This window comes from Azolla caroliniana, unplaced genomic scaffold (genome assembly GCF_043228905.1).
Source record: "Azolla caroliniana isolate FFs.n. ecotype wild unplaced genomic scaffold, voAzoCaro1.0.p SCAF_160, whole genome shotgun sequence".
Lineage (NCBI taxonomy): Eukaryota > Viridiplantae > Streptophyta > Polypodiopsida > Salviniales > Salviniaceae > Azolla > Azolla caroliniana.
Window position 1 is genome coordinate 4,175 of NW_028230595.1, and position 21,580 is coordinate 25,754.

Here is a 21,580-nt window from a genome sequence, read left to right on the forward strand (position 1 = left end):
TTTTACACCTGTCTATAAATATTCTTATAACCCTACAGTGGGGTAGTTTTTGTGATTCAAAAAGAACCCAATACATCAGCTATTTGTAGATATTCCAATGCAGGAAAACTGTCACAGTAATATATTGAGGTTCAGCCGAATTTTTTTTCAAAGTCAAAGCTTGTGCCATCAAATTGTTTATCTCATACATTGATTTAAGCTAACTTTTAGTGTTAGCCATTTCCATGGAAAAACCAAATTAAGTCAGTTAGTTTCCAAAATTCCTATTACTTAAGGAATGTGACCATGCTTAGTGAATTACTAGGTAGAAAGAGCATGTTAACAGCTCCGTATGCTTCTCTTCTAATGTGGTGGCTGAAAAATATAATAGGACCCTATGTGAGAGGGTGAGTACATGTTGTCCTCAGCTAATCTCCTTCATGGCTTTTGGGGTGAGCTTATTAAAGTTGTAGTATCTATAAGCAGTAGATTCCCTCCCATAATGTTGAAAGTTGGCATCCCTGAATAGGTCTGGTCTAGCAAATCAGTCTTGCATGACCATCTTCACATATTTGGCTGTGATGCATTTGTGTATAGTAGCTATGAACTTAGAAATAAACTTCATGCAAAGTCCATTAAGAGCATCGCCCTCAGGTATGATGAAGGTGAAATGGGCTATAGGATACGGCTACCTTAGCTGAAAAATGCTGTACACAACCTGGATGCCGTCTATAATTAGGCCAAGCTATTTGAATCTTGTCGTGCCGTGAAGAATCATAGCAAAAAGGCAAGACTTCAATGTAACCTGCCAGCCATTGATGAAGATGATGTGCCTCAGCTGGAACCATAAAGGGCTGAAAATCATGATGAGCCCCCAGGAAATGCTGCCAGAAGATGATGATCAGTCATAATAATGCTGAAAATAGCTGTAAATGATGAATCGCTGAATGTTGAAGATTCTGTGGTTCCTGCTTTAGACTGAAGGTCATTGGCTACTGAGACTTAGGGGAATTGTTCAAGGGTAAGAATGTCATTCCTGATAGGTGGGTGTATAAAATCAATACCATGGATCAAAAACCCGAGCACAAAGGAAGGCTAGTTGCAAAAGGCTATGTACATGTCAAAGGGGTTGGCTTTCAAGAGGCGTTCATGTAGTCAAAATGACCACCTTGCGGACTATGCTCACTCTAATTTTGCCTCTTGACTTGGAGCTTTACAAGATGGATGTAAAGACTGGTTTCTTGCATGGTGGCATTGAAGAAGAGCTATATATAGAAATCCCATACGGATTTGCAATTCCTGATAAGAAACATTCTGTATGCAAACGCAGCAGTCTATACTGGCTGAAACAAGCTCCTAGACGGTGGTACAAGTAGTTTGGTGCTTTTATGTTATCAAGTAGGTTAAAAAGGAGCCATGCAAATCATTGCATTTAAGCAAAAAGGGATGTAGATGACATTTGAGAAGTTGCATGGCCAAAAAAACAACCAGAGTGATTCATCTTTCAGCTACGGATATATCTTTTAAAAATGCTTCTAGTAACCTGTTCAAAATCTAAAGAAAACTAAAACCTGCTTGATCATTAGTTTGTTGGGTGTATCCCTTTGTATAAACCTTCATTATGAAGAAATGAATTAAAAATTCTAATTTGGAGAAATTATAAATCTTTAATTCAAGTAATATCCCCATGATTATTTCTTTGCATTTTTGTTCCAGCAAGAAAAGCTAAGGGTTGTCCGTATAGTAGATGTACCTGGGTCCTGGACACTTACGGTTGAGATCAAAACTAGATGAATTTTTTCCTGAGGCAGGAGGGATAGTTTTCCTTGTGGATGCAGCAGATGTTATATCCAATGTCAGGGCCACAGCGGAGTAAGCATTCCATACAGTGTAATCCTTTGATAGTGATGGACATATTTGAGAACTTAATAGAACTTTCTCCCTACCTCCTAAGGTTTCCTTTTGTGGTGCAATGCAGGGTAAAAAAAGCACCCTTTTTTCTTGATTTGTAACTTTTGTACTGTTTGAAAAGATTCCGTTAATAGTAGTTTGTATGCTGCAGGCAATGGATCCGTACAATTGTTTTCTGTAATAGAAAATATAAGTATTTTATTCATGTCACTCATATTTAGATATTAAAAAGGTAGGCATGATATTTTGTGGAGATATGTCTGGCTTCAAGTAACGAGCCTTTATCCGAAGATTCACTCATTTTATGTATGATCCTAATTAAAGCAAAGTTTGCAGAGAAGTTGAAGTACAGCAAGTGGGCTCTCAGATAATACAATCATTCAGGTTAAAGTGTAGATAGCTTTGTAAGTCCCTAACAAACAAAATTTTGTCGAGATACTTGATGTAAGCTGTATCTAATAATTTTCTCACCATAAAGGAACGCTTGAAGTGTGCACAAGACATTTTTCAGATTATAAAATAAACATTCTGCAGGCCTTGAATTTTAACACTTAGCTAACTCTGCTTCTTATGACCAAACTTTTCTGTAGGTACTTGTATGAGCTGCTATCTAAGTCATGGATCGTGAAAAGGAAAATTCCTGTGCTGATATTTGCAACTAGATAAAGTCACTGCACATGCTCCAGACTTCATTCGCAAGCAGCTCGAGAAGGAGATGTAAATTCATCTTGTCATATATACTTAAGCTAAACATGTTCAATCATAGGAAAGGTCTTTAAGTACTTGTGCCAGCAGCTGTTTTGTGCGTAAATTCATTTCTATAATTCATTGTTTTCCATTTTGTGCAGTGAAAAGTTGTGCCTTACTTGGAATGCGGTATCAGATGCTGATGTGGCTAGTGAAGTCAAATTAGGTAAAGGAGAACCTTTCAAATTCACTCAATGTGTAAACAAAGTCACAGTTGAAGAGGCAGCCGTTATAACCAACCAAATTACGATTATTGAAAATTTTATAAGAAACCACACTGTACGCTGAAAGATAGTTCTTAATGCTGATGATCAAGATCTTGCAAAGATGTTGATCCTTTTTATTCCAGAAGATGGTCTAAATGCTAGGGTTGTTCGTGTATGTTAAATTTTGGTATGGTTTCTGAGGCTTGTATTCTAGAACACTTGAACTTGAAGAGCAGATTTATTCAGACATTTCTTACTATGAATCTCAGTGGATAAATTTGTATTCAAGCACATCTACCCATCAGACGAAGTAAGATCTGATTCGTAGAGCAGATTTATTCAGATAGTTCTTACCATATTTTTCAGTGTTTAAATTTGGATTCAAGAACTTTTTCCCATCAGACGAAGTAAGATCTGAGTTGTAGAGCAGATTTATTCAGACAGTTCTTACCATATTTTTTAGAGTTTAAATTTGGATTCAAGAACATTTTCGCATCAGACAAAGTAAGATCCGAGTCATAGTGCAGAGTCTGAAATATCTCCAAATCTGAGACCAACTCAAAGCATTTTAGATTGCTTGCATTAATTTAATGCAATAGTATGATACAAGCACAACTTCATACTGAATGATAAACCTGCATTTGGTTTATTAGAGACACTGATTTTGTGTTTAGAATGACGAATATGGGAGACCATTTCTAAGGTGTCTCAAATTTTTATTATTACTGTGATGCTAGTGTAAAGATATTATGTCTGTTTCAATCTCTTTTGGGCTAGGAGATGCCCTAGTTCACTTGGAGAAGAATGAGACACCACACGCTCTCCAAAAACAGGGGAAAGAGCCATCATTGAGAAGCATAGGAGGCTTGAGTCAAGTCTCCTAAAGCACAATTGTACGATTGAGGTGAGGTGTATCATGTGGCCTTGGGATGAGTCAACATGACCAGTTGATCTTGCCGTCTTGACTTTTGACCTTTTTTTATGGTCGGGTTTATTTACATTTCTAAATCAAGCAAACCAGTTATAACATCTCAGACTTCTTTAGAGATGTTAAATCTCTCTCTCTCTCTCTCTCTCTCTCTCTCTCTCTCTCTCTCTCTCTCTCTCTCTCTCTCTCTCATGTGACATAAACTTTTATAGTCTACAGTTTGGTAGGGACCAATGGGCTATTTTCTCTTGTGAGTTGTAGGTCCAGAATCCAAATCTAAAATGTTCCATTTTGATACGAGGAATGGTCAAAGAAAAAATCCAAAATGTGTCCTTTTCATTCTAGGAATGGCCTTCAATCCATCAAGTTTTCCTCTACCTTGTAGAACTAGGGTCATAAGGTTGTTAAGGTTGACTATTTCTAGGCTCAAATGGCATTTTGTTGGTAGTTTTTTGGCATCATACATAATATAGATTGAGTCATTGTACTAGGTATTATTTAGCCACACCCACTAAGCTCACAGTGACACATGCATTGTAATAGTGTCATTGATTGTTCATTGGACACAACCCTAAAATGGTGCTAAATTTACAATACCCTTATTTTTTTATGAAATTCTCAAAACGTATATTATCTTTCTTCATCAATTCTCACACACTCTTTTATTCTCATTATCATCACCACCATGACAATCATCACTATTAAAAGAATGATGGCAATGAAAGAAAAAGAAGAATGTGATGTTGATGATGAAGAGAGAGAGAGATTATGGATGTGATCATCTAGATCATGGTGGTGTTGGTGCTTATGATGATGGTTGAGGTGGAGAAAGATGGAGATAAAGGTGAGAAAAAATGGTGGGAGAGTGAAACTTTGGCGCTGCCCCTTGTATAACATAGTGTTTGACTATCATATATATTGGGTCCTATGATATAAATCGAGGTACGATAAATGGGTTCTTGGTAAATGTTCTCCATAGAGTACCAAAACAAATGTGTACATTGAAAGAATAATTGATTTGATAATTTCCACACTTGACCTTAGCTAATACTTTGTCCTTAGAGGAGTTAACAGGTTTGCCCTTGCCATAAAATCCACGCCATTGTATACATATAGGGACACTACAGGTTTGTGTATTGTCACATTGTTTTATTATATACACTACTTTCACCAAAAAAACATGGGACTAGATAGAAATGGTAATTTCTCAAAAGCAATATTTTGGCAAATTGGCCTTGGCCTAATTCATGACAATCATAGAGTGTTGTATTATTTCTTGGAACTCTTAAGTCAGAATTTTGCATAATGCAACTTCAAAACGAGTTTTTGTTAGGGACAAGATATTTAATATTTTACGCTAATCAATGAAGTCATTAAGAATTTTCATGCAAGTAAAAAGTATATTTTGAATGCAACTATAGCAAACAATGTTGTCCATGGTAAGTTATTTAATGTGCAATAAATGGTGAAAGTTTGAATCCATTAAAACTAGTTAAATTGTTGGGTGGAGCATTACTATGTGTTTATGTGCGGTGATTTTAATGATATCCTTGCAATTCTCCTCGGAGACAAGTAATACTTGAGATTGAAACATGTTGAATGTTCAAACTTCAAACTATTGGCCACTTCTATGACATCCGTTGTAAACTTTGGACTCATCGACCCCCCTAAGTTTTCAAACTAAACATCAATGTCACTTGGGATTGAAAGGGTTAACCTAATTTGCCTCAATAATTGATTGGTTATAGATGATCCATACTAATATTGTAGAAAGGGCGTTTCACAACATTTTTCCAAGTTTCTTATGCACATTTGTATAATGTTGCATTTTTTGTACATAGTGTACATACAAGCATTCAAGACTACAAATGTGGGTTTCATACAAAGATATTAAGTTGTGTTTGGGATGCGATGACAATATGTGCCTCTTATTTGTGGAATTAAATTACTTAATTCCATCTATGAATCCACAAACACATAGGTACCATACATGGGACATCTCTACAAATGAAAAAGTGTTTCATCTTGTGTGTGTGTGTGTGTGGAGAGAGAGAGAGAGAAGGGAAGTTGATTTGGCAATTTTCACAACTATGTATGTTATATGGGGACGTTGTCCCGAGAGGAGATGGACTTATGTCATCTAGTTTTGCAACACTTGAGAGGGTTTCCCTAGCACTATCACTATTTATGAAGTAGTAAAGATAGCAAGGGTTGTATTATCATCTTGTTTTAATAACAAACATTGATTTACGAAGAGAGAGAGAGAGAGAGAGAGAGAGTAGTGTTTGGCTTTCAAGGAGGGATACCCCAGATACTTCTTATTGTTTGAAAACTTTTGGGATAGCAAAAAGTTGATGAGAAAGGAAGAATTTGTAAAGACCATTTATTATTATACAACCAACAAGCTTGGAACCATCTTGCTAAATCTCGCCATATTTAATTCCATAATGCACCAATCTTTCGATGGATATTTCTAATTGCACCCACACCTACATGCACTCACACGTACACATCTTATTTTGTTGTGATAGTGGGACACAACACAGACTGAGTTACTTTTTATTGGATAAGATGGTATGCAAGGGTTTTGAGATTTGTCCATAGTTTGGAGTCATCAATTACCACTCTCTTTATTTATGACCCCTTGAAAGTGTTATGAGAGCTACATCCTCCACAAGCCTCAGTGAATGAGTCGTGGATGCCCTCATACACATGTGCCCCATTTGTATTCATGCACTAATGGCACACATTTAGGCTCCCTTGAATTTCTAGGGACGATGATTGGGACACTTAATATCTTCCCAATCGATGGTTATAGCATCATGCTTGGGAGGGCATATATATCTTAACGTATCAAGGTTGCACATTGCTTAGATCAATGGCAATGCATTGACCTCAAAAAGCTCCAAAATATAATGTCCTAACATTTGCTCGCTCAAATATAAAATGATATAGTACCTCACCAATGTTGGCCCTTATATGGACCACTATGCCCTTTTTCCTTGGTCCAATGACATATATTGCTCTAAATGAACTCTAAATGGAGTGTACTAGAGATTGCTTGCTAAGATAGTATATGATAGTGCAATACCTCATCACCACCGGTTGGTCCCTATAAAAACAACATGACAAAGGGGCGACCTCAATTGTATGAACATGGCAAGGCTTCACATTCCCTCCTAGTTCAATTCCTATAAATAAATGCATCGTTCACATCCATCCATGTACAATGACCACCGAAATCTCATGTCATGACCAAGTATAGCAGTACTTAATCAAATGAACCCAACTCATGATGTGTATGAACATGTCGAGCCCACACACATCCTCCTTGTGCAAATCTTATACATTCATCTCTCGTCCACATCCTTGCACAAATTGCCCCTAAAATCCTCAGTTGTAGCGGTACTTGTGAAGCGACCCCAACGCATTATGGTTGTGAGGTTTTTATGCCGCGAGCAAGTGACTAATCGGGGGGGGGGGGGGGGGGGGGAGCGTCCGGACATTGGCACAGTGTGAAACCATGGGAGAAGAAGAAGAAGAAGATGCAGATTTGCGTGTGAATTGACTTACAGTACTTCAATGTGAAACCAAGTAAAACGTAATAGTAAGTAGTAGTAGTAGTGGTAGTAATAGCTTAGTTAGAGAAAGAAGGCTCTCTTCTCTCTCTTTCTCTCGTCTTGCGTCTTGGTTCGGGAACGAGGCTACAGCCGGGACGAGGTTCGGGATCCGAGGCTCCGTGAAGTGTAGGTTCGGTGGAAAGCTGCAGACTTGGTGAGCTCATCGTTCTCGCTTTCTCCCCCTTTTCTTCTTCTCTGCAAACTCTGTTTCTTCTTCTTCTTCTTCTTCTTCTTCTCCCTCCTACACTTCCCAAAATTTCTTTCACTCTGTTCTGCCTCCCCGCACAGCAAGTAAAACCCCTCATTTCTTCTCCCCCTCTCTCTGATCCGCCACCGGTCTCTGCCTCCCCCAGAACAACCTTCTTTTTGTCTCTCCTCTGGTAAAAAACCTCGTTTTTTCTCGCGTTAAACGCTGAAATTTGATAACAATTTCCTTCTCTCTGTTTACAGTTTTGATGTCTTCCTCTTTTTTTACTGTGTTTCGAGAAACATTTTTACCCCTCAAAAGGTTCCGTTTTCCTTTGAGGATCCATGTCGTCCGTTTCTCTGTTCTGACTAAAAGCTCAACGTAATTAGCGAGAAATGCTTTTTATATACTAAATTTCTTCAATTTCCTTGCAATTTCAGACCATTCCTTTTAGCTTCTCAGCATGATTTCCTATAACTCTTGAATTGCTTCGACAAAGCTGATTTCTATTCAAATTTGTTTCAATTTCTTTCATTTTGGCTGCGAAAATGTCTCAAACAAACTGGGAAGCTGACAAGATGTGAGTAATCTAAAGACCCATATGTATTTTATTTGTTATATAGCTTGTTTTCTTATGAATTCAGGACTGATTATCTTATATTATTGTCAATTTTATACCTTTTTTTGGTATATAATTCAGGTTAGATGTGTATATCTATGATTATCTTGTGAAGAGAAATCTTCAGGCATCTGCACAGGCATTTCAAGCAGAAGGAAAGGTCTCTTCAGATCCTGTTGGTATGATACATACACATACATACATACACACACACATACATACACACACATACACACACATACATATATTTATGTATGTATATATATTTTCAAGTGTCATGTTGGGTTAAAATTTCTCTAAAATGTTGATGCTTAGTTTTGGCTTTTTTTTTTCATTTTCAATTTAATATTTTAGCCATAGATGCACCTGGTGGGTTTCTATTTGAATGGTGGTCCGTGTTTTGGGACATCTTTATTGCACGAACAAACGAGAAACATTCAGAAGTTGCTGCGTCCTACATCGAGGTCTGCCTTTAACTTAAATAAATACCCATGCACATGCTGTACCTATTATATTACAGTTTGGAAAACTTAATGCAAGGTGAAATGACCCACAATAATGATTTTACTGCAATGATCACCAGATAACTATATCTGTCTTTAGGTTATACGTGGAACACTTTTTTCCTGATGTCATATTACTGGTGAAATGTTCACTGTATCTATCGTCAGGATATTTGAATGCACATTTGATTTCTGTAAAACACATTAAATATTGCTAATGGGGGAACTTAAGGTGAGGTGAAAACCCACAAAAAAAATTATTTTAACAAAACGACCATCAGATCTCCATTTTTATCTTCAGACACATGCATATACACATACACTTATGCTATTGGTTCGATAACCATGTTTACTGGTGTTTGGAGTCAGACCCAGCAGTTGAAAGCTAGAGAACAGCAGCAGCAGCAGCAACACCACCATCAACAGCAGCAGCAGCAGCAGCACCAACAGCAGCAGCAGCAACAACAACAGCAACAGCAACAGCAGCAGCAGCAACAACAACAGCACCATCAACAACAGCAGCAACAGCAGCAGCAACAGCAACAACAGCAGCTTCAGCTTCAGCTTTTGCGACATCAACAGCAGCAACAGCCTAGGAGAGATGGTAACCATCTTAATATCAATGGAGGGGTGAATAGTCTTGGGTCTGATACCATGATGAGACAAAGCACAGCCAATGCAATGGCAACCAAAATATATGAAGAATGTTTGAAGCATCCACAGAAAAGAGAAGCTATAGAAGATGCAAACTTGAAGGTGCTTTTGTGGCAATGATCTAAGTCTTAACAAATAATTATGCGTTTACTCACCAGTTTAGTGTGCTTGAAGGAAACTATTGATGTTTTTGTCAGTTTCTGGATGCAGAGATATGCTGATAATCCTAATCAACTGTTAGATGCGAGTCAAGCACCTTTGCTGAAGTCACCTCCAACACCTGGTCAACCAGCCGGGTAACTGTCCTTTCTTTGACCTGGATTTGGGGATTAAGATCTTGAATACAGACTGTGGTTCAAGAAGTGACTAGGAAACTTGAAAGTATCAAGAAAATGGAAGGATCTTAACTTCATTTTCTGCCATGATACGTGTATTCTTAGATGGTGTTTCTTTTGATGTACTTATGCTACTTTGAATACAATGCCCTTAGGAAAGTGTTTGTCTAGACTCTAGGATGTTATGATGCAAATTTTGTGCTATAATGTTATTGTGATGTGTTCAAGAAGGTATGGTGTTTAAGTTTATCTAGGATATTCTGATGGGAATGATCTGGAAGGGTGTTGATAGTTTCCTGTATCGTGGACTAATTACGATTCTTCATTGCATGAGTAATTATTTTGCATATGCACTGTGCCTCAGACATGTGAGTATATTCTGCTGTCTCATTTCTATAGTAAATCTTAACATAATCTTTTCTATTTGGGAAGTCAAATGCTACATGCCGGAGGAGGCAATATGAGTGCAACCCTTCAACAAGCACAAGTTCGAAATCAAACAATCTCGGGTGTAAACCAAGTAAATTCTTTGATGCAGAGCACCTATTGTGTATTGATCTATGATTTTCCTGCATCAAGTGTAAATATTCTCTGTCTAGTGCCGTCAATATCTCTTCACTGATGTTAGAAATTAACAGGATGTAAAAGGTGATGTAAATGGAGTACTAAATCAACGATCACCTGCACCAGATCCAGCACTTTTCGGCGTGCCTGGAGTTGGTCATTCAAAACCAAATCTTTTAAGTCCAGGTGTCACTTTTGCGTTCAACGTGTTCCATTCTAGCTCGATTCCAGGCTTGCTGACAATATAAACATAATTATAGGTAAATTAACTGACTTGTCCCTGTTCCATCCAGGTGTTAATCAAGGTGCAAATACTTTACCTCTAAAGGGCTGGCCACTGACGGTAAGTTTTGGATATTCAGTTTTGCGCTAGATTGGAAGTGGAAGGCTCAAATAAACCAAATTCATATTTTGTGTTCAGGGATTTGATCAACTTCGTCCAAATATGCTACCCGCAAAGTCATTTATCCAATCGCCGCAGCAATATCATCAGATTCAAATGCTCAACCCTCAGCAACAGCAGCAACTCTTGCTGCAAGCACAGCAAACACAAGGAAATTTGGGATCAACCAATCTTCTCACAGAGTTGGAATCTAGACGGATCAAAATGCTTCTAAGCAGCAGGAATGCAATGCCCAATAAAGATGGCCAACCTACTGGTATTGGAGATGTCATGCAAGGTGTGGCCTCCCCAATGCAAGCTGCCAATCAGAGTAACCAGGAACTAATAATGAAAGTGTGTATTGGCTCTTTGTCTTCACAAAATTCACTGATTAATATCTATTCTTTGGTTTAAGTCTTTGTGGCTATACTCTAATGTAGGCTAAGCTGACTCAGCTTCAACAGCAGCAGCAACAACAGCAACAACGGCAACAACAACAGCAGCAAATCCAGCAACCACCACCATCTCAGCAGCCACAAATATCACAGCAACAGATTCCTGCAACTCCTCTGCCGCAGCAAGATAGGCTCATTGGACCTACCGGAGGAGTGGTTGATGGAAATCTCTCCAATGCCTACCGGAGTAATGAGCAGGTAAAATACTCTGGATGGTCTCTTGGTTGTGTCGTTTCATCAATTATGTAGGTTTGAATGTCTTTTGAATGACTTTAGATCATTTTAACATTGGAATTTGTTTCTTTTTTGTATCTAATTTTGCTAATACATATTGTGGATTGATTATTAGTATTTGTATTCATCATATACTTGCCATTAGCTCCGATAAATATTGAGATTATGAGCTCTTGCCTACATTTGATTACTATTGAGTCTTTTCTATCCAAGAAGTGGTTAATAAAAGTTGTACTCAACAGTGTAGATTCACAGGTGATGTTTATCTAGTTTTATATTGAAGGTTATCTTAAATGAATCATTTAATTGATATTTTTAGCATTTTAGGAATCTCTCTCTCTCTCTCTCTCTCCTGATTTCCTCCCATGTACTTAATTTGAAAGCCCAAATTGTCCTGGCCTTGGTAAATGTATGTATTCCTTATGTCTATTCAAGAAGTAATTAAGGTTGTTACTATCTAACTTTTATCTTCTATATATAGACTGTCACAAAAGGGCAGAATGGGCGGAAAAGGAAACAACCTGCATCTTCGTCTGGCCCTGCAAACAGTACAGGTACAGGAAATACAGCAGGACCCAATTCTGCTCCCTCAACCCCGTCAATCCACACACCAGGTGACGTTATCTCCATGGCTAGTGCATTGCAACAGAGTGGTAGCACATCGAAGTCATCATTAATATATGGATCAGATGGTACAGGAGCTTTAGCAACCTCTTCCAATCAATTGGTGTGTATTCTTTAAAAGAAATTCATCATTTTGATCTTCAGAAACACTTTTATCTATGATGAGAGTCACTTCAGCATTTTGATTACCAATGTGTAGGCTGATATAGATCGGTTCGCTGAGGAGGCATCATTAGATGACAACGTGGAATCCTTCTTATCTTATGATGAAGCAGACCAAAGAGAGACACTTTTTAGCTGTAGTAAAAGGAGTCCCACTGGACATAGTTTGGATGCCAGTAAAGGTACTTTCCTCATACATTCAAAAAGGTGTTAAAACATGGGATAATCAAGAATAATTTGTCTTCTGGCTTTCAGGCTCCATATTCTCGGAGGTTCGATGTATTAAAGCGAGTAACAATAAAGTTATTGCATGTGACTTCTCTCCTGATGGGAAGCTACTTGCTAGTGCAGGACATGATAAGAAGGTCAGATTTCGATTATGGTTAGGCTTTTGTGGTTTAATCTGCTGTTATTGTACTAAGTTTGTGATTGCTATTTACAGGCAGTGTTGTGGAACATGGAGCCTTTTAAGCTGAAGGGAACACTTGATGAACACAATCTCATGATTACAGATGTCCGATTTAGTGGAAATTCAACACGTCTTGCAACATCATCATTTGATAAGACTGTGAAAGTATGGGAAGTTGACAGTGTAAGTACTAAGTCTGCTTCCTTGATGCATGGGCATGCTTGCTATTGCCAACCTAGTCGACTTATCCTTTATACATGGGCGAGATGTTATGATTTTTTCGCTGGATTTGTTATGCAGACAAGCTACTCATTGAGGAGTTTTACGGGACACAGGGGAACAGTGATGTCACTGGATTTTAACACCATAAATGAAGATCTACTCTGTTCTTGTGATGGAGATAATGAGATACGATATTGGAATGTGACTCAGGGTACTTGCACTCGGACATTTCAGGTAGAAATGCTCGTTTTAAAACTGTAAATTTTAGTTTTGAGAATCTTAGTGGAATTTGGATTAATTTTGATTCAGCATTGAATTGAATTGAATAACAGGGGGGAAATAGTCGGGTGAGGTTCCAACCAAGAGCTGGAAGGTTTTTGGCTGCAGCAGCTGATAATACTGTGTCCATATTTGACGTAGAAACGACGACTCGTGTGCATTGCCTGCAGGTTTGCCTCTGCTTTCTGTACAAAAAAATGCATGCGGATCATAGAAATAGAACCACAAGTTTTGCTTCATGCAGTTGGCTCACAAACCGGCCTGAAATATGAAAATTATTTTTTTATCTTTTTCTGAAAGTCAATAATCATTAGAAAAACTTCATACAATTTCCAGATTGGAACAGTCTGGAATTTCAGCAATTAGGAAGCGTAAATTGTGATTTCGTTCTTGAATTTCTACAATTTTAAGAAACCTTCATAAACTCCCCATTTTCTCTAAATGATGCTCTACTATATATCCTAGATATATAATGCTGTATATTTTCATATATTTTATGAAGCCCATGCTGTAATTTTTTGAAACAAAATGGTACTCCGAAATGGAAGCTCAAAATCCACAAAACCATGCAATATTTTCTTGTAACACGAGCAGATCTTAGAGTTTTGTTTGCTTTTCTTGCAGAGGCATACAAACTCTATCCATGCCGTGTGTTGGGATGCAGCTGGCGACTATCTTGCATCTGTTAGTGATGATTCAGTGCGAGTGTGGGCACTTCGTCCTGGTTCTGAAGGACAATGTATCCATGAGTTGAGTTGCAATGGAAACAAATTCCAGTCCTGTGTTTTCCATCCCACTTACCCTCACATTCTTGTGATTGGATGCTATCAGGTATGATTTCCTTTCATCTCATGCATAGAATATCGTGTTGGGCTTACGGATACATTATTGCTGGTTCATATATATTATTTTGTTGCTAGAGATACATGCCAACTGGTGAACCCATTTTCACAGTTTTGCTCACATTTGATGAATGTTCATATTTGCTTGGCAGTCGATCGAATTGTGGTCCATACAAGAGAAAAAGAACATTACAATATCTGCCCATGAAGGTTTGATTGAAGCACTTGCCCAGTCTCCTGTCACCGGCATGATTGCATCGGCTAGCCATGATAAAACTGTGAAACTATGGAAGTAGAGGGTGTACCATAGTATGTTTTTTGTGGAATGTTTGTGGTAATATGTGGCAGAATATTGTTGTAAAATATCAAAGGCTTGGGCTTTGCTATTATGTGAAGTGTCAGAGATGCGTGCCATGTGAATGCCAAGGATTCTATGGCTGTTTGGTTCCTCTGCAATTCAGGAGAGACTGTCACGATACAAAAACCGTGTTATAAAAACCATGTGAATGCCAAGGATTATATGGCTGTTTGGATCATATTGCAGGGCACGGTTGGTAGCAAATCTTTTAATAAACCAATGAAAATTACTGTTTATTATATCTAATCCTCTAGACGACTTGATTAAGTGAAATATATGATTCGCAAATTGCATTGCCTTACACGAAGAAGCAAATTTATTCTTTTAATTCATTTCTGCAGTGTGTAATGCCTGACATTGATAAATCTTCCATTCCTGAGATATAGAGCATATGCATGACTATATGAAGTTGATATGGACAGGGGTTCATCCAGTTTTTGTGGATCGCCACATGGTAAAAGCCAGTCCTAGGTTTTCATGGTATATATCTCTATATATTCTGAGAGAGAGAGAGAGAGAGAGAGAGAGAGAGAAGAAATGTCCAGCTCATTGAGATAACAATGGCCTCTTGCTTGCCTTCTTAATGTCTTTATTAATTTCAGACTTACATGTCATGACAGGGTTAACTTTGATCTTTAATGTGTTGTCAACTCATCAACCATGTTAATGCATGGTCGATACTATATTTTTTGTTACACAAACTATTCACAAAATGACGAGAACCTAATCTGGAGTATGATTTCCATTTGGTGGATGTTTCAAAGTTGTCTACCGTGTCCAATAACATTGCTTATTTCCTGGAATTTATTTGTTTCAATCTAGTTACGTGTTCTTGTTTATTTGGATCTTGTGGCATTGGCAATTGTGATGTTTATTTTGAATGCTAGAATTGTTGGTTCATGTGATGGTTGTGGCCATTGGCTGGAGCAAGAAAAGTTTGGTTACACCATGTTAGGATTTGATGGCAATCCACCTGTCCAGGCCTTTGGGAATGTCACAGGCCATGTAAAAATATTTTGAAAAGAGTCATAGAAGTTGAATGGAGAAGTTTTTATCAGTCAACTAGGATAAGAAACATGTAGGCTGCACCTGTTCAAAACATAACAGATGCCATAATTTATGAAGTATATTCATAATTGCATAATGACGATGGTTTGCAATGTAGGTCTTGGGTATTAGCAACTAATACAGATTATTCTCGTGATTTTGAAAGTGAATAGCACATTCATCTCAAATCAATGATTGGAACATTTGATTTGGCATAGATTGGTCATGCATTTCATATTGAAATCTTTCATGAGATTGGATTCATAGCTTTTGCTAATATTGAAGGCATGCCACAACCATCACCAACTTTTGGATCCAGTCCAAAAAGGTGAATATACATGAGACATGACATGGAAAATGCTCACATGCTCGGTTTATGTCAAAGCTATTAGAAGTATGAAGTTTGGTTTTTGCATTATATGATCATTTGTTGCAAGTTTCTTTTGTCCAAAGTACCTTAATAAACATGTGAACAAATTAGATACACACACAAGAGTAATTGCAAATTGTGTACAATCATTTTGGGAAGCATTGATGTGCATTGATCAATATAGAAATGTAAAGGCAAGAGAAAGATGATCTTTTACTATGTGATGAGAAATTGTTTTAGTGATAAAAAACATGCACAATTTTGGGAAGGACTATTATAACTCGGATGAGTGGGGGCCTTTTGGAGGATGGTGTCTATTTTCCCCATCAAAATAACTTGAATGTGAAACAAGGTTTTGTAGGATGACTAATTCTTATTTTTCCTATTCAACTTGTCCTTAAATAAAAAGATGCAAAACTAAAGACCTTCCTCCAAATATGGGAATATGCCTTTCTACATAATTGAGGAGAAACTATTGAAATGACCTTTTTCTTCACAGGAGATGGTTTATGAATTGAATTTTCGTAACCTTGCCAATGAAAGTGTTAACATTTTCGCGCAATGAAACCTTTTGATCATATACTCGACGATACAAACAAATGGAGACCAACTTTCTAAATGCGAATGATAATGTTGTGTGTCATATTTTAGTCACCCAACATTCATTACACATTCTACAAGATTCTTAACAATTTCATCATTAGAGTCGCAACGAATGCTTTTGTTTGATGACCATGTCTTGTCCGAGGGGCCGAAATCATTTGGGATGGATGTACTCAAATTGCAATAACTAGACTAGCAATGACGAGTGTGTTTATTATGATAAGTGGACGTCCAACGTGTTATGAGTCTTTGATGGATGGATGGGCATGGGACCAAATCATTCAATCTGTGGAGATCTAGGATGGTCGGCATCCCCCCGCATATGGATAGTCAATCAAGTCTGCTTTGTTCAAAATGGAGCTTGATGGGGTCAAGATGGATAGTCAATCAAGTGTGCTTTGAGCCACGAGTGCAGTAGACTAAGATGGGATGTGAGAGCCTGATAGATGAGTAGTTGAGGAACATACGACGATCACACAAGACGCACGTGCACGATTCATCCATTGTTTAGGCTTTAATTTGCCATGAAATGAATTCCTAACCCTAATTAAAATGAGTTAAAACTAATTAGAATGAATTAAAATGAGTTTACAATGAGTTAAAACTAATTACAATGAATTAAAATGAGTTAAAACTAATTAGAATGAATTAAAATGAGTTAAAACTAATTAGAATGAATTAAAATGAGTTAAAACTACTTAGAATGAATTAAAATGAGTTAAAACTACTTAGAATGAATTAAAACTAGTTTAAATGGATTAAAATGAATATTTTCAACAAAAAAAATAAAAAAATCTATTACTTGGTAAAACTTGCCCAGGCAATTCTCAGCAGAGATGAATGCAGACAAAGCAGCTCTGACAGATGGAAGAAGCTCAAGCTTTCATGGAAACCTCCTCCTCCTTTCGATGCCTTCCCTCTTCTTCTTCTTCTTCACCTCCATCCCTGTCTCTTATCTGCGATTGAACGTCGGGCTTGACGGTTGGAACCTTACATGTTTGATAATCAGATCTCATGATCCAATTCCTGAATTCTTACCTTCCTCACTATCTGCGATCTTATCCGCATTGGTCGCATTTGAATTATCCATTGTATTTCCTGTCTTCGTCTTACATCACTATGGAGATGCCGTTCTCTGCTCCTCCTGTCTCTGCTTCGTCGTTCTCCTCCTCATCAGCATCTTCTTGTTCCTTTTCTTCTTTGATTTCCTTCAATTACGTATCTTGGAAGCGTTTCTTACATCGGAGAAGGGTTTCCAGCATGATCAACGCGTGCCTTCGGTAAAATGTAGCTTCACTACAGTTATGGAACGTCCAGCTCTACCGCAGGTTCCTCGAATGTATGAAGAGATCGAGTATCATTTTCACAAGATAACGTTTATTGCTCATTTCATGTTTTTCTTCCCCTTCTTCTCTGCACGGGCCTCATCTATGCCTCCATATTGACACATTTCGTGATTTCACAAGATTTGCTGAGTTTTAGATCATTGACACATATCTCGACTTTAATAACGAGATAACGTTTTGTGAGTTCTAAACCATCTTTTCTTCAGTGCTTCTTCTTTGTTGGATGATCATCTCTGCGGCATGATGATTCATTTTCAAGTAATCTTTGTCTCCCTCTGTATGTGAAGTCCTAATGCATCTTTCTTCTTCTTCTTTGTTGCATGATCATTGACGGCATGCGGTTCAATTATTAATCTATATCATTTTTCTTTCATTTGATCAAGCCATCTTGTATTTCCTTTTTGTTGCATGTTCATATCTCGTCTTGTGAAGTCATGTTATGTTCCCTTCATTCGCGCATTTATTAAGTCGTCATATCTTTCTTCCTATTGCATGTTATCTTTCAATTGCAAAGTCATCTTATCTTTCCTTCATTTGTTTAGTAATCTATTCTTTGTTCCTACAGCACGAACTGCTTATGATTAATTTGTGAAGACTTCGTCTTGCCTTCCTTACCTGCAATGCCATGCTCATTTCTGGTTATGGTTCATAATTTGTTGTTAGCTATATAGTCTGGCTATCTGTGTTTGTTTCATTTATCAAGATCGTTTCTTTAGTACTGGTTGCATGATCATTCTGCATATAGATAATTTGTTAATTCATCTTTCTTGGTTTTCTTGCATTATCATTGCATGCGCTCTACATTTATAACAAGTTTCATTGGCAAGATCTTATTTTGTTAAGCCATATTTTCTTGTTTGCTTGCATGTTCTTCTATACTTGATGAGCTAGATTGTAATAGGTTGTCTTCTTCCTCATATCCTTTAGTTCTATTCTTTTATTTGTTTGCAAAATGCTGATTTGAACAAGCACACCAATTTTGGAACTTTTGCTTAATTTTTCCAGTATGATATGAGTAAGATCAAAGATTTTGCAAGTTTTCTTTTTCTGTAAGTTTTGGTTGGAAATTATTACAAAATTATGGGGATGGGCTCGAAACTGATTGGTTCTTGGTCAGCCACTCCGAAGCGAGTTATATCTAATGATGACTTGTCCAATATTGTTGATAGCAATGATGAATGGATTGCTGTCTGGACAGGAATCAGGAATCGGAGGTTTCTTTCAGGTAAAAGAAATCATGTCTTTCAGTAATAACCCTGTGATCCATGTGAGGATCTATGTGAAAAGTGTCTACATAAGTTAATCATTCTGCAATAAATATGCAAAAATTGGTCTCTGTGTAAAAAAGTGTCTGCAGAAGTTAGTCATTCAGAGATAACAATGCAAAAACTGGGTTCTTTGCGAAAATGTCTGCAGAAGTTCATCAATAATGAATAACTATGTAAAAATCATGTCTAGGTCAATTAGATCGCTGTGCATGTGAATGCGAATCCTTCGATTACGTAGTATCGATTAAGACATTCATGTGAAATTGGCAAATGTCAACATCCTTTGGACCATGTTATATATTATAAGGTGATAGTATACAGATTCATTCATGAAGTAGCAATTTTATATACAGCCCCTGGCTTAAAATGGAGTTTCTTTTTGCAATTTACCCAAATACTCCACTTTTTTATTGTCATGCAGTGACTTTTATTGTGACTTCCGGGCACGCATGCTAGTTTTACCTGGATGCTGTAGATCTTGTCTATATGTTGGTTCTCCTGTTGGCATTGTTTTAGTCTTAACAGTACTTTGGCGTAACTTGTGTATAAATATCTTGGCTTTCTAGTTGGCATTGATGTACTTCAAACAATGGTTCCATCTAAAATTCTGTGCTAATATCTTGGCTTTGTAATTGCGATCATCTAGTTTGCACAATACTTTGGTGTGATTTTCTTAATCTTAGTGTGCTAATATCTTGGCTTTGTAGTTGTGATCAATCTAGTTTGCACAATAGTTTGGCCTGATTTTCTTAACCTTAGAGCTCTATGTTCCAATATCTCTGATAATTTATCTATAGGCATACACGGTTAGAATTGATAGACCTGTAGGTGATACTTAGTCCTCCTTAAACATAGAGAAACGTTCATATTCATAGATATCAGAAAGCTATTTCAGCCTGCAAACAGACAGATATTCAGGCTATCTCTCCCGAAATCCAAAATCGTATAAACACACTTCTAACCAGCGAAAAAATATGTTACCTTCATTGAGGAGATGTATGAGTGATGAATCATTTTCAGTTATCATCACCCATGTAAATTGATCGTTTATTTTCCCTTGGAAATCCTCAACATTTTTCTTAGAGTAGTTATTTATGTCTGAATTTCCGAGTCAGATTCTATAACTCCCTTATCGTTATCAGATGGCGAGACAATTACTAACCTGGCAGTGGAGTCATCTAGAAAAGCTATTGAAATGGCAAAGGTGGAAGCAAAAGATATTGACCTCGTGTTGCTATGCACATCCACCCCAGATGATTTATTCAGTAGTGGACCGCAGGTATGCTTTTTGTGACTTTTTACTTTTGTGGATGAGTCTCATAATTTGATTATCTTGATCTTTACCATTATGGCCAGATTCAAAGAGAATCAGGGTGTCCTAATGCTCTAGCCTTCGATATCACTGCAGCTTGTAGTGGCTTTGTATTGGGCCTTGTTACTGGAACACGGTTATTAAAGGTTTCAAAAGATATGTATTCGTGAAATTTTGAAGTTATGTAGATTTAAGGACATAAAATCAGGAGCTTTCTGATTTAAAAGAGGAGGTTTTCGAAATGTTCTGGTTGTGGGAGCAGATGCATTTTCTAGATACATTGATTGGACTGCCAGAGGAACATGCATCTTGTTTAGTGATGCTGCTGGTGTTGTGATAATCTACACATTGAAAGCATTTTTTACTAATGTATTGCAATTTTTTTCATCGAAATGTTCTGGTTGTGGGAGCAGATGCATTTTCTAGATACATTGATTGGACTGCCAGAGGAACATGCATCTTGTTTGGTGATGCTGCTGGTGTTGTGATAATCTACACATTGAAAGCATTTTTTACTAATGTATTGCAATTTTTTTCATCGAAATGTTCTGGTTGTGGGAGCAGATGCATTTTCTAGATACATTGATTGGACTGCCAGAGGAACATGCATCTTGTTTGGTGATGCTGCTGGTGTTGTGATAATCTACACATTGAAAGCATTTTTTACTAATGTATTGCAATTTTTTTCATCGAAATGTTCTGGTTGTGGGAGCAGATGCATTTTCTAGATACATTGATTGGACTGCCAGAGGGACATGCATCTTGTTTGGTGATGCTGCTGGTGTTGTGATAATCTACACATTGAAAGCATTTTTTACTAATGTATTGCAATTTTTTTCATTGATTATGAATTTATGCATACTCTGACGCAGCAAAACTAACTTGAGTAATGCATTTTCCCATTTGATTTTCATTTTTTGCCTCTGGCAAAACCGGATTTGCTAATTTTTTACATATATTCAAGCCATTTATTTTTAGAACACTAGGTTGACAGCACATTTTTTGTTTGGTTGGCAAGTTAATAAGTAAACTGTACATATCTTTGTTATTGACCATTACGGTCTTTTAAAAACCTTAATCTTTCTTTTTATTTGAGTGATTAGCTTCAGTGCTCCTTTTATGAGGAAGTAATACAGAACTTTATTCTTTTTATACTGTTTACTAGTCCATACCGACATTGGATACTGATCACCAGGGATGTCATAGTTTTTTTATCACAGCTATGCTATGTACAGAGTGCGTTTTGGTTACAGTCACTGAGACAAGTGGCACTTTGCACTTTATATCTATCTATCTATCTATATGATGGTCACTTTCCTCCCTTTTTCTTGTTCGTGGATTTTTATGACTGGTTTCTGGATATAAGGGATTGTAATGTATCTTATACTGAAAATGAGATGTAGCTCTTGCATTT

At 37.3% G+C, this 21,580-nt stretch overlaps 2 protein-coding genes and 1 pseudogene across 3 annotated transcripts; all 3 read left to right on the forward strand.

Moving 5' to 3' along the window:
* Positions 1 to 1,587: 1,587 nt before the first annotated feature.
* LOC147848971 (uncharacterized) lies at positions 1,588 to 3,572 on the forward strand (annotated as a pseudogene). Its single transcript, XR_015531861.1, has 3 exons — positions 1,588 to 1,851; positions 2,481 to 2,607; positions 2,739 to 3,572. The product of XR_015531861.1 is annotated as an uncharacterized LOC147848971 (transcript).
* Positions 3,573 to 8,018: 4,446 nt separating this feature from the next.
* On the forward strand, positions 8,019 to 14,521 carry LOC147848972 (transcriptional corepressor LEUNIG-like). The gene is made up of 18 exons (XM_087337909.1): positions 8,019 to 8,158; positions 8,279 to 8,376; positions 8,552 to 8,661; positions 9,070 to 9,456; positions 9,565 to 9,650; positions 10,122 to 10,209; positions 10,328 to 10,439; positions 10,547 to 10,596; positions 10,675 to 10,989; positions 11,076 to 11,288; positions 11,806 to 12,051; positions 12,148 to 12,292; positions 12,366 to 12,475; positions 12,553 to 12,702; positions 12,820 to 12,975; positions 13,074 to 13,190; positions 13,645 to 13,851; positions 14,015 to 14,521. The coding sequence occupies exons 1-18, from the start codon at positions 8,127 to 8,129 to the stop codon at positions 14,156 to 14,158; spliced, it is 2,766 nt and encodes a 921-aa protein (XP_087194035.1). The 5' UTR covers positions 8,019 to 8,126; the 3' UTR covers positions 14,159 to 14,521.
* Positions 14,522 to 17,825: 3,304 nt separating this feature from the next.
* LOC147848973 (beta-ketoacyl-[acyl-carrier-protein] synthase III B, chloroplastic-like) lies at positions 17,826 to 20,498 on the forward strand. The gene is made up of 3 exons (XM_087337908.1): positions 17,826 to 18,811; positions 19,997 to 20,133; positions 20,211 to 20,498. Exons 1-3 carry the CDS (start codon positions 18,667 to 18,669, stop codon positions 20,334 to 20,336), a joined length of 408 nt encoding a protein of 135 aa, XP_087194034.1. The 5' UTR covers positions 17,826 to 18,666; the 3' UTR covers positions 20,337 to 20,498.
* The last annotated feature ends 1,082 nt before the right edge of the window (positions 20,499 to 21,580 follow it).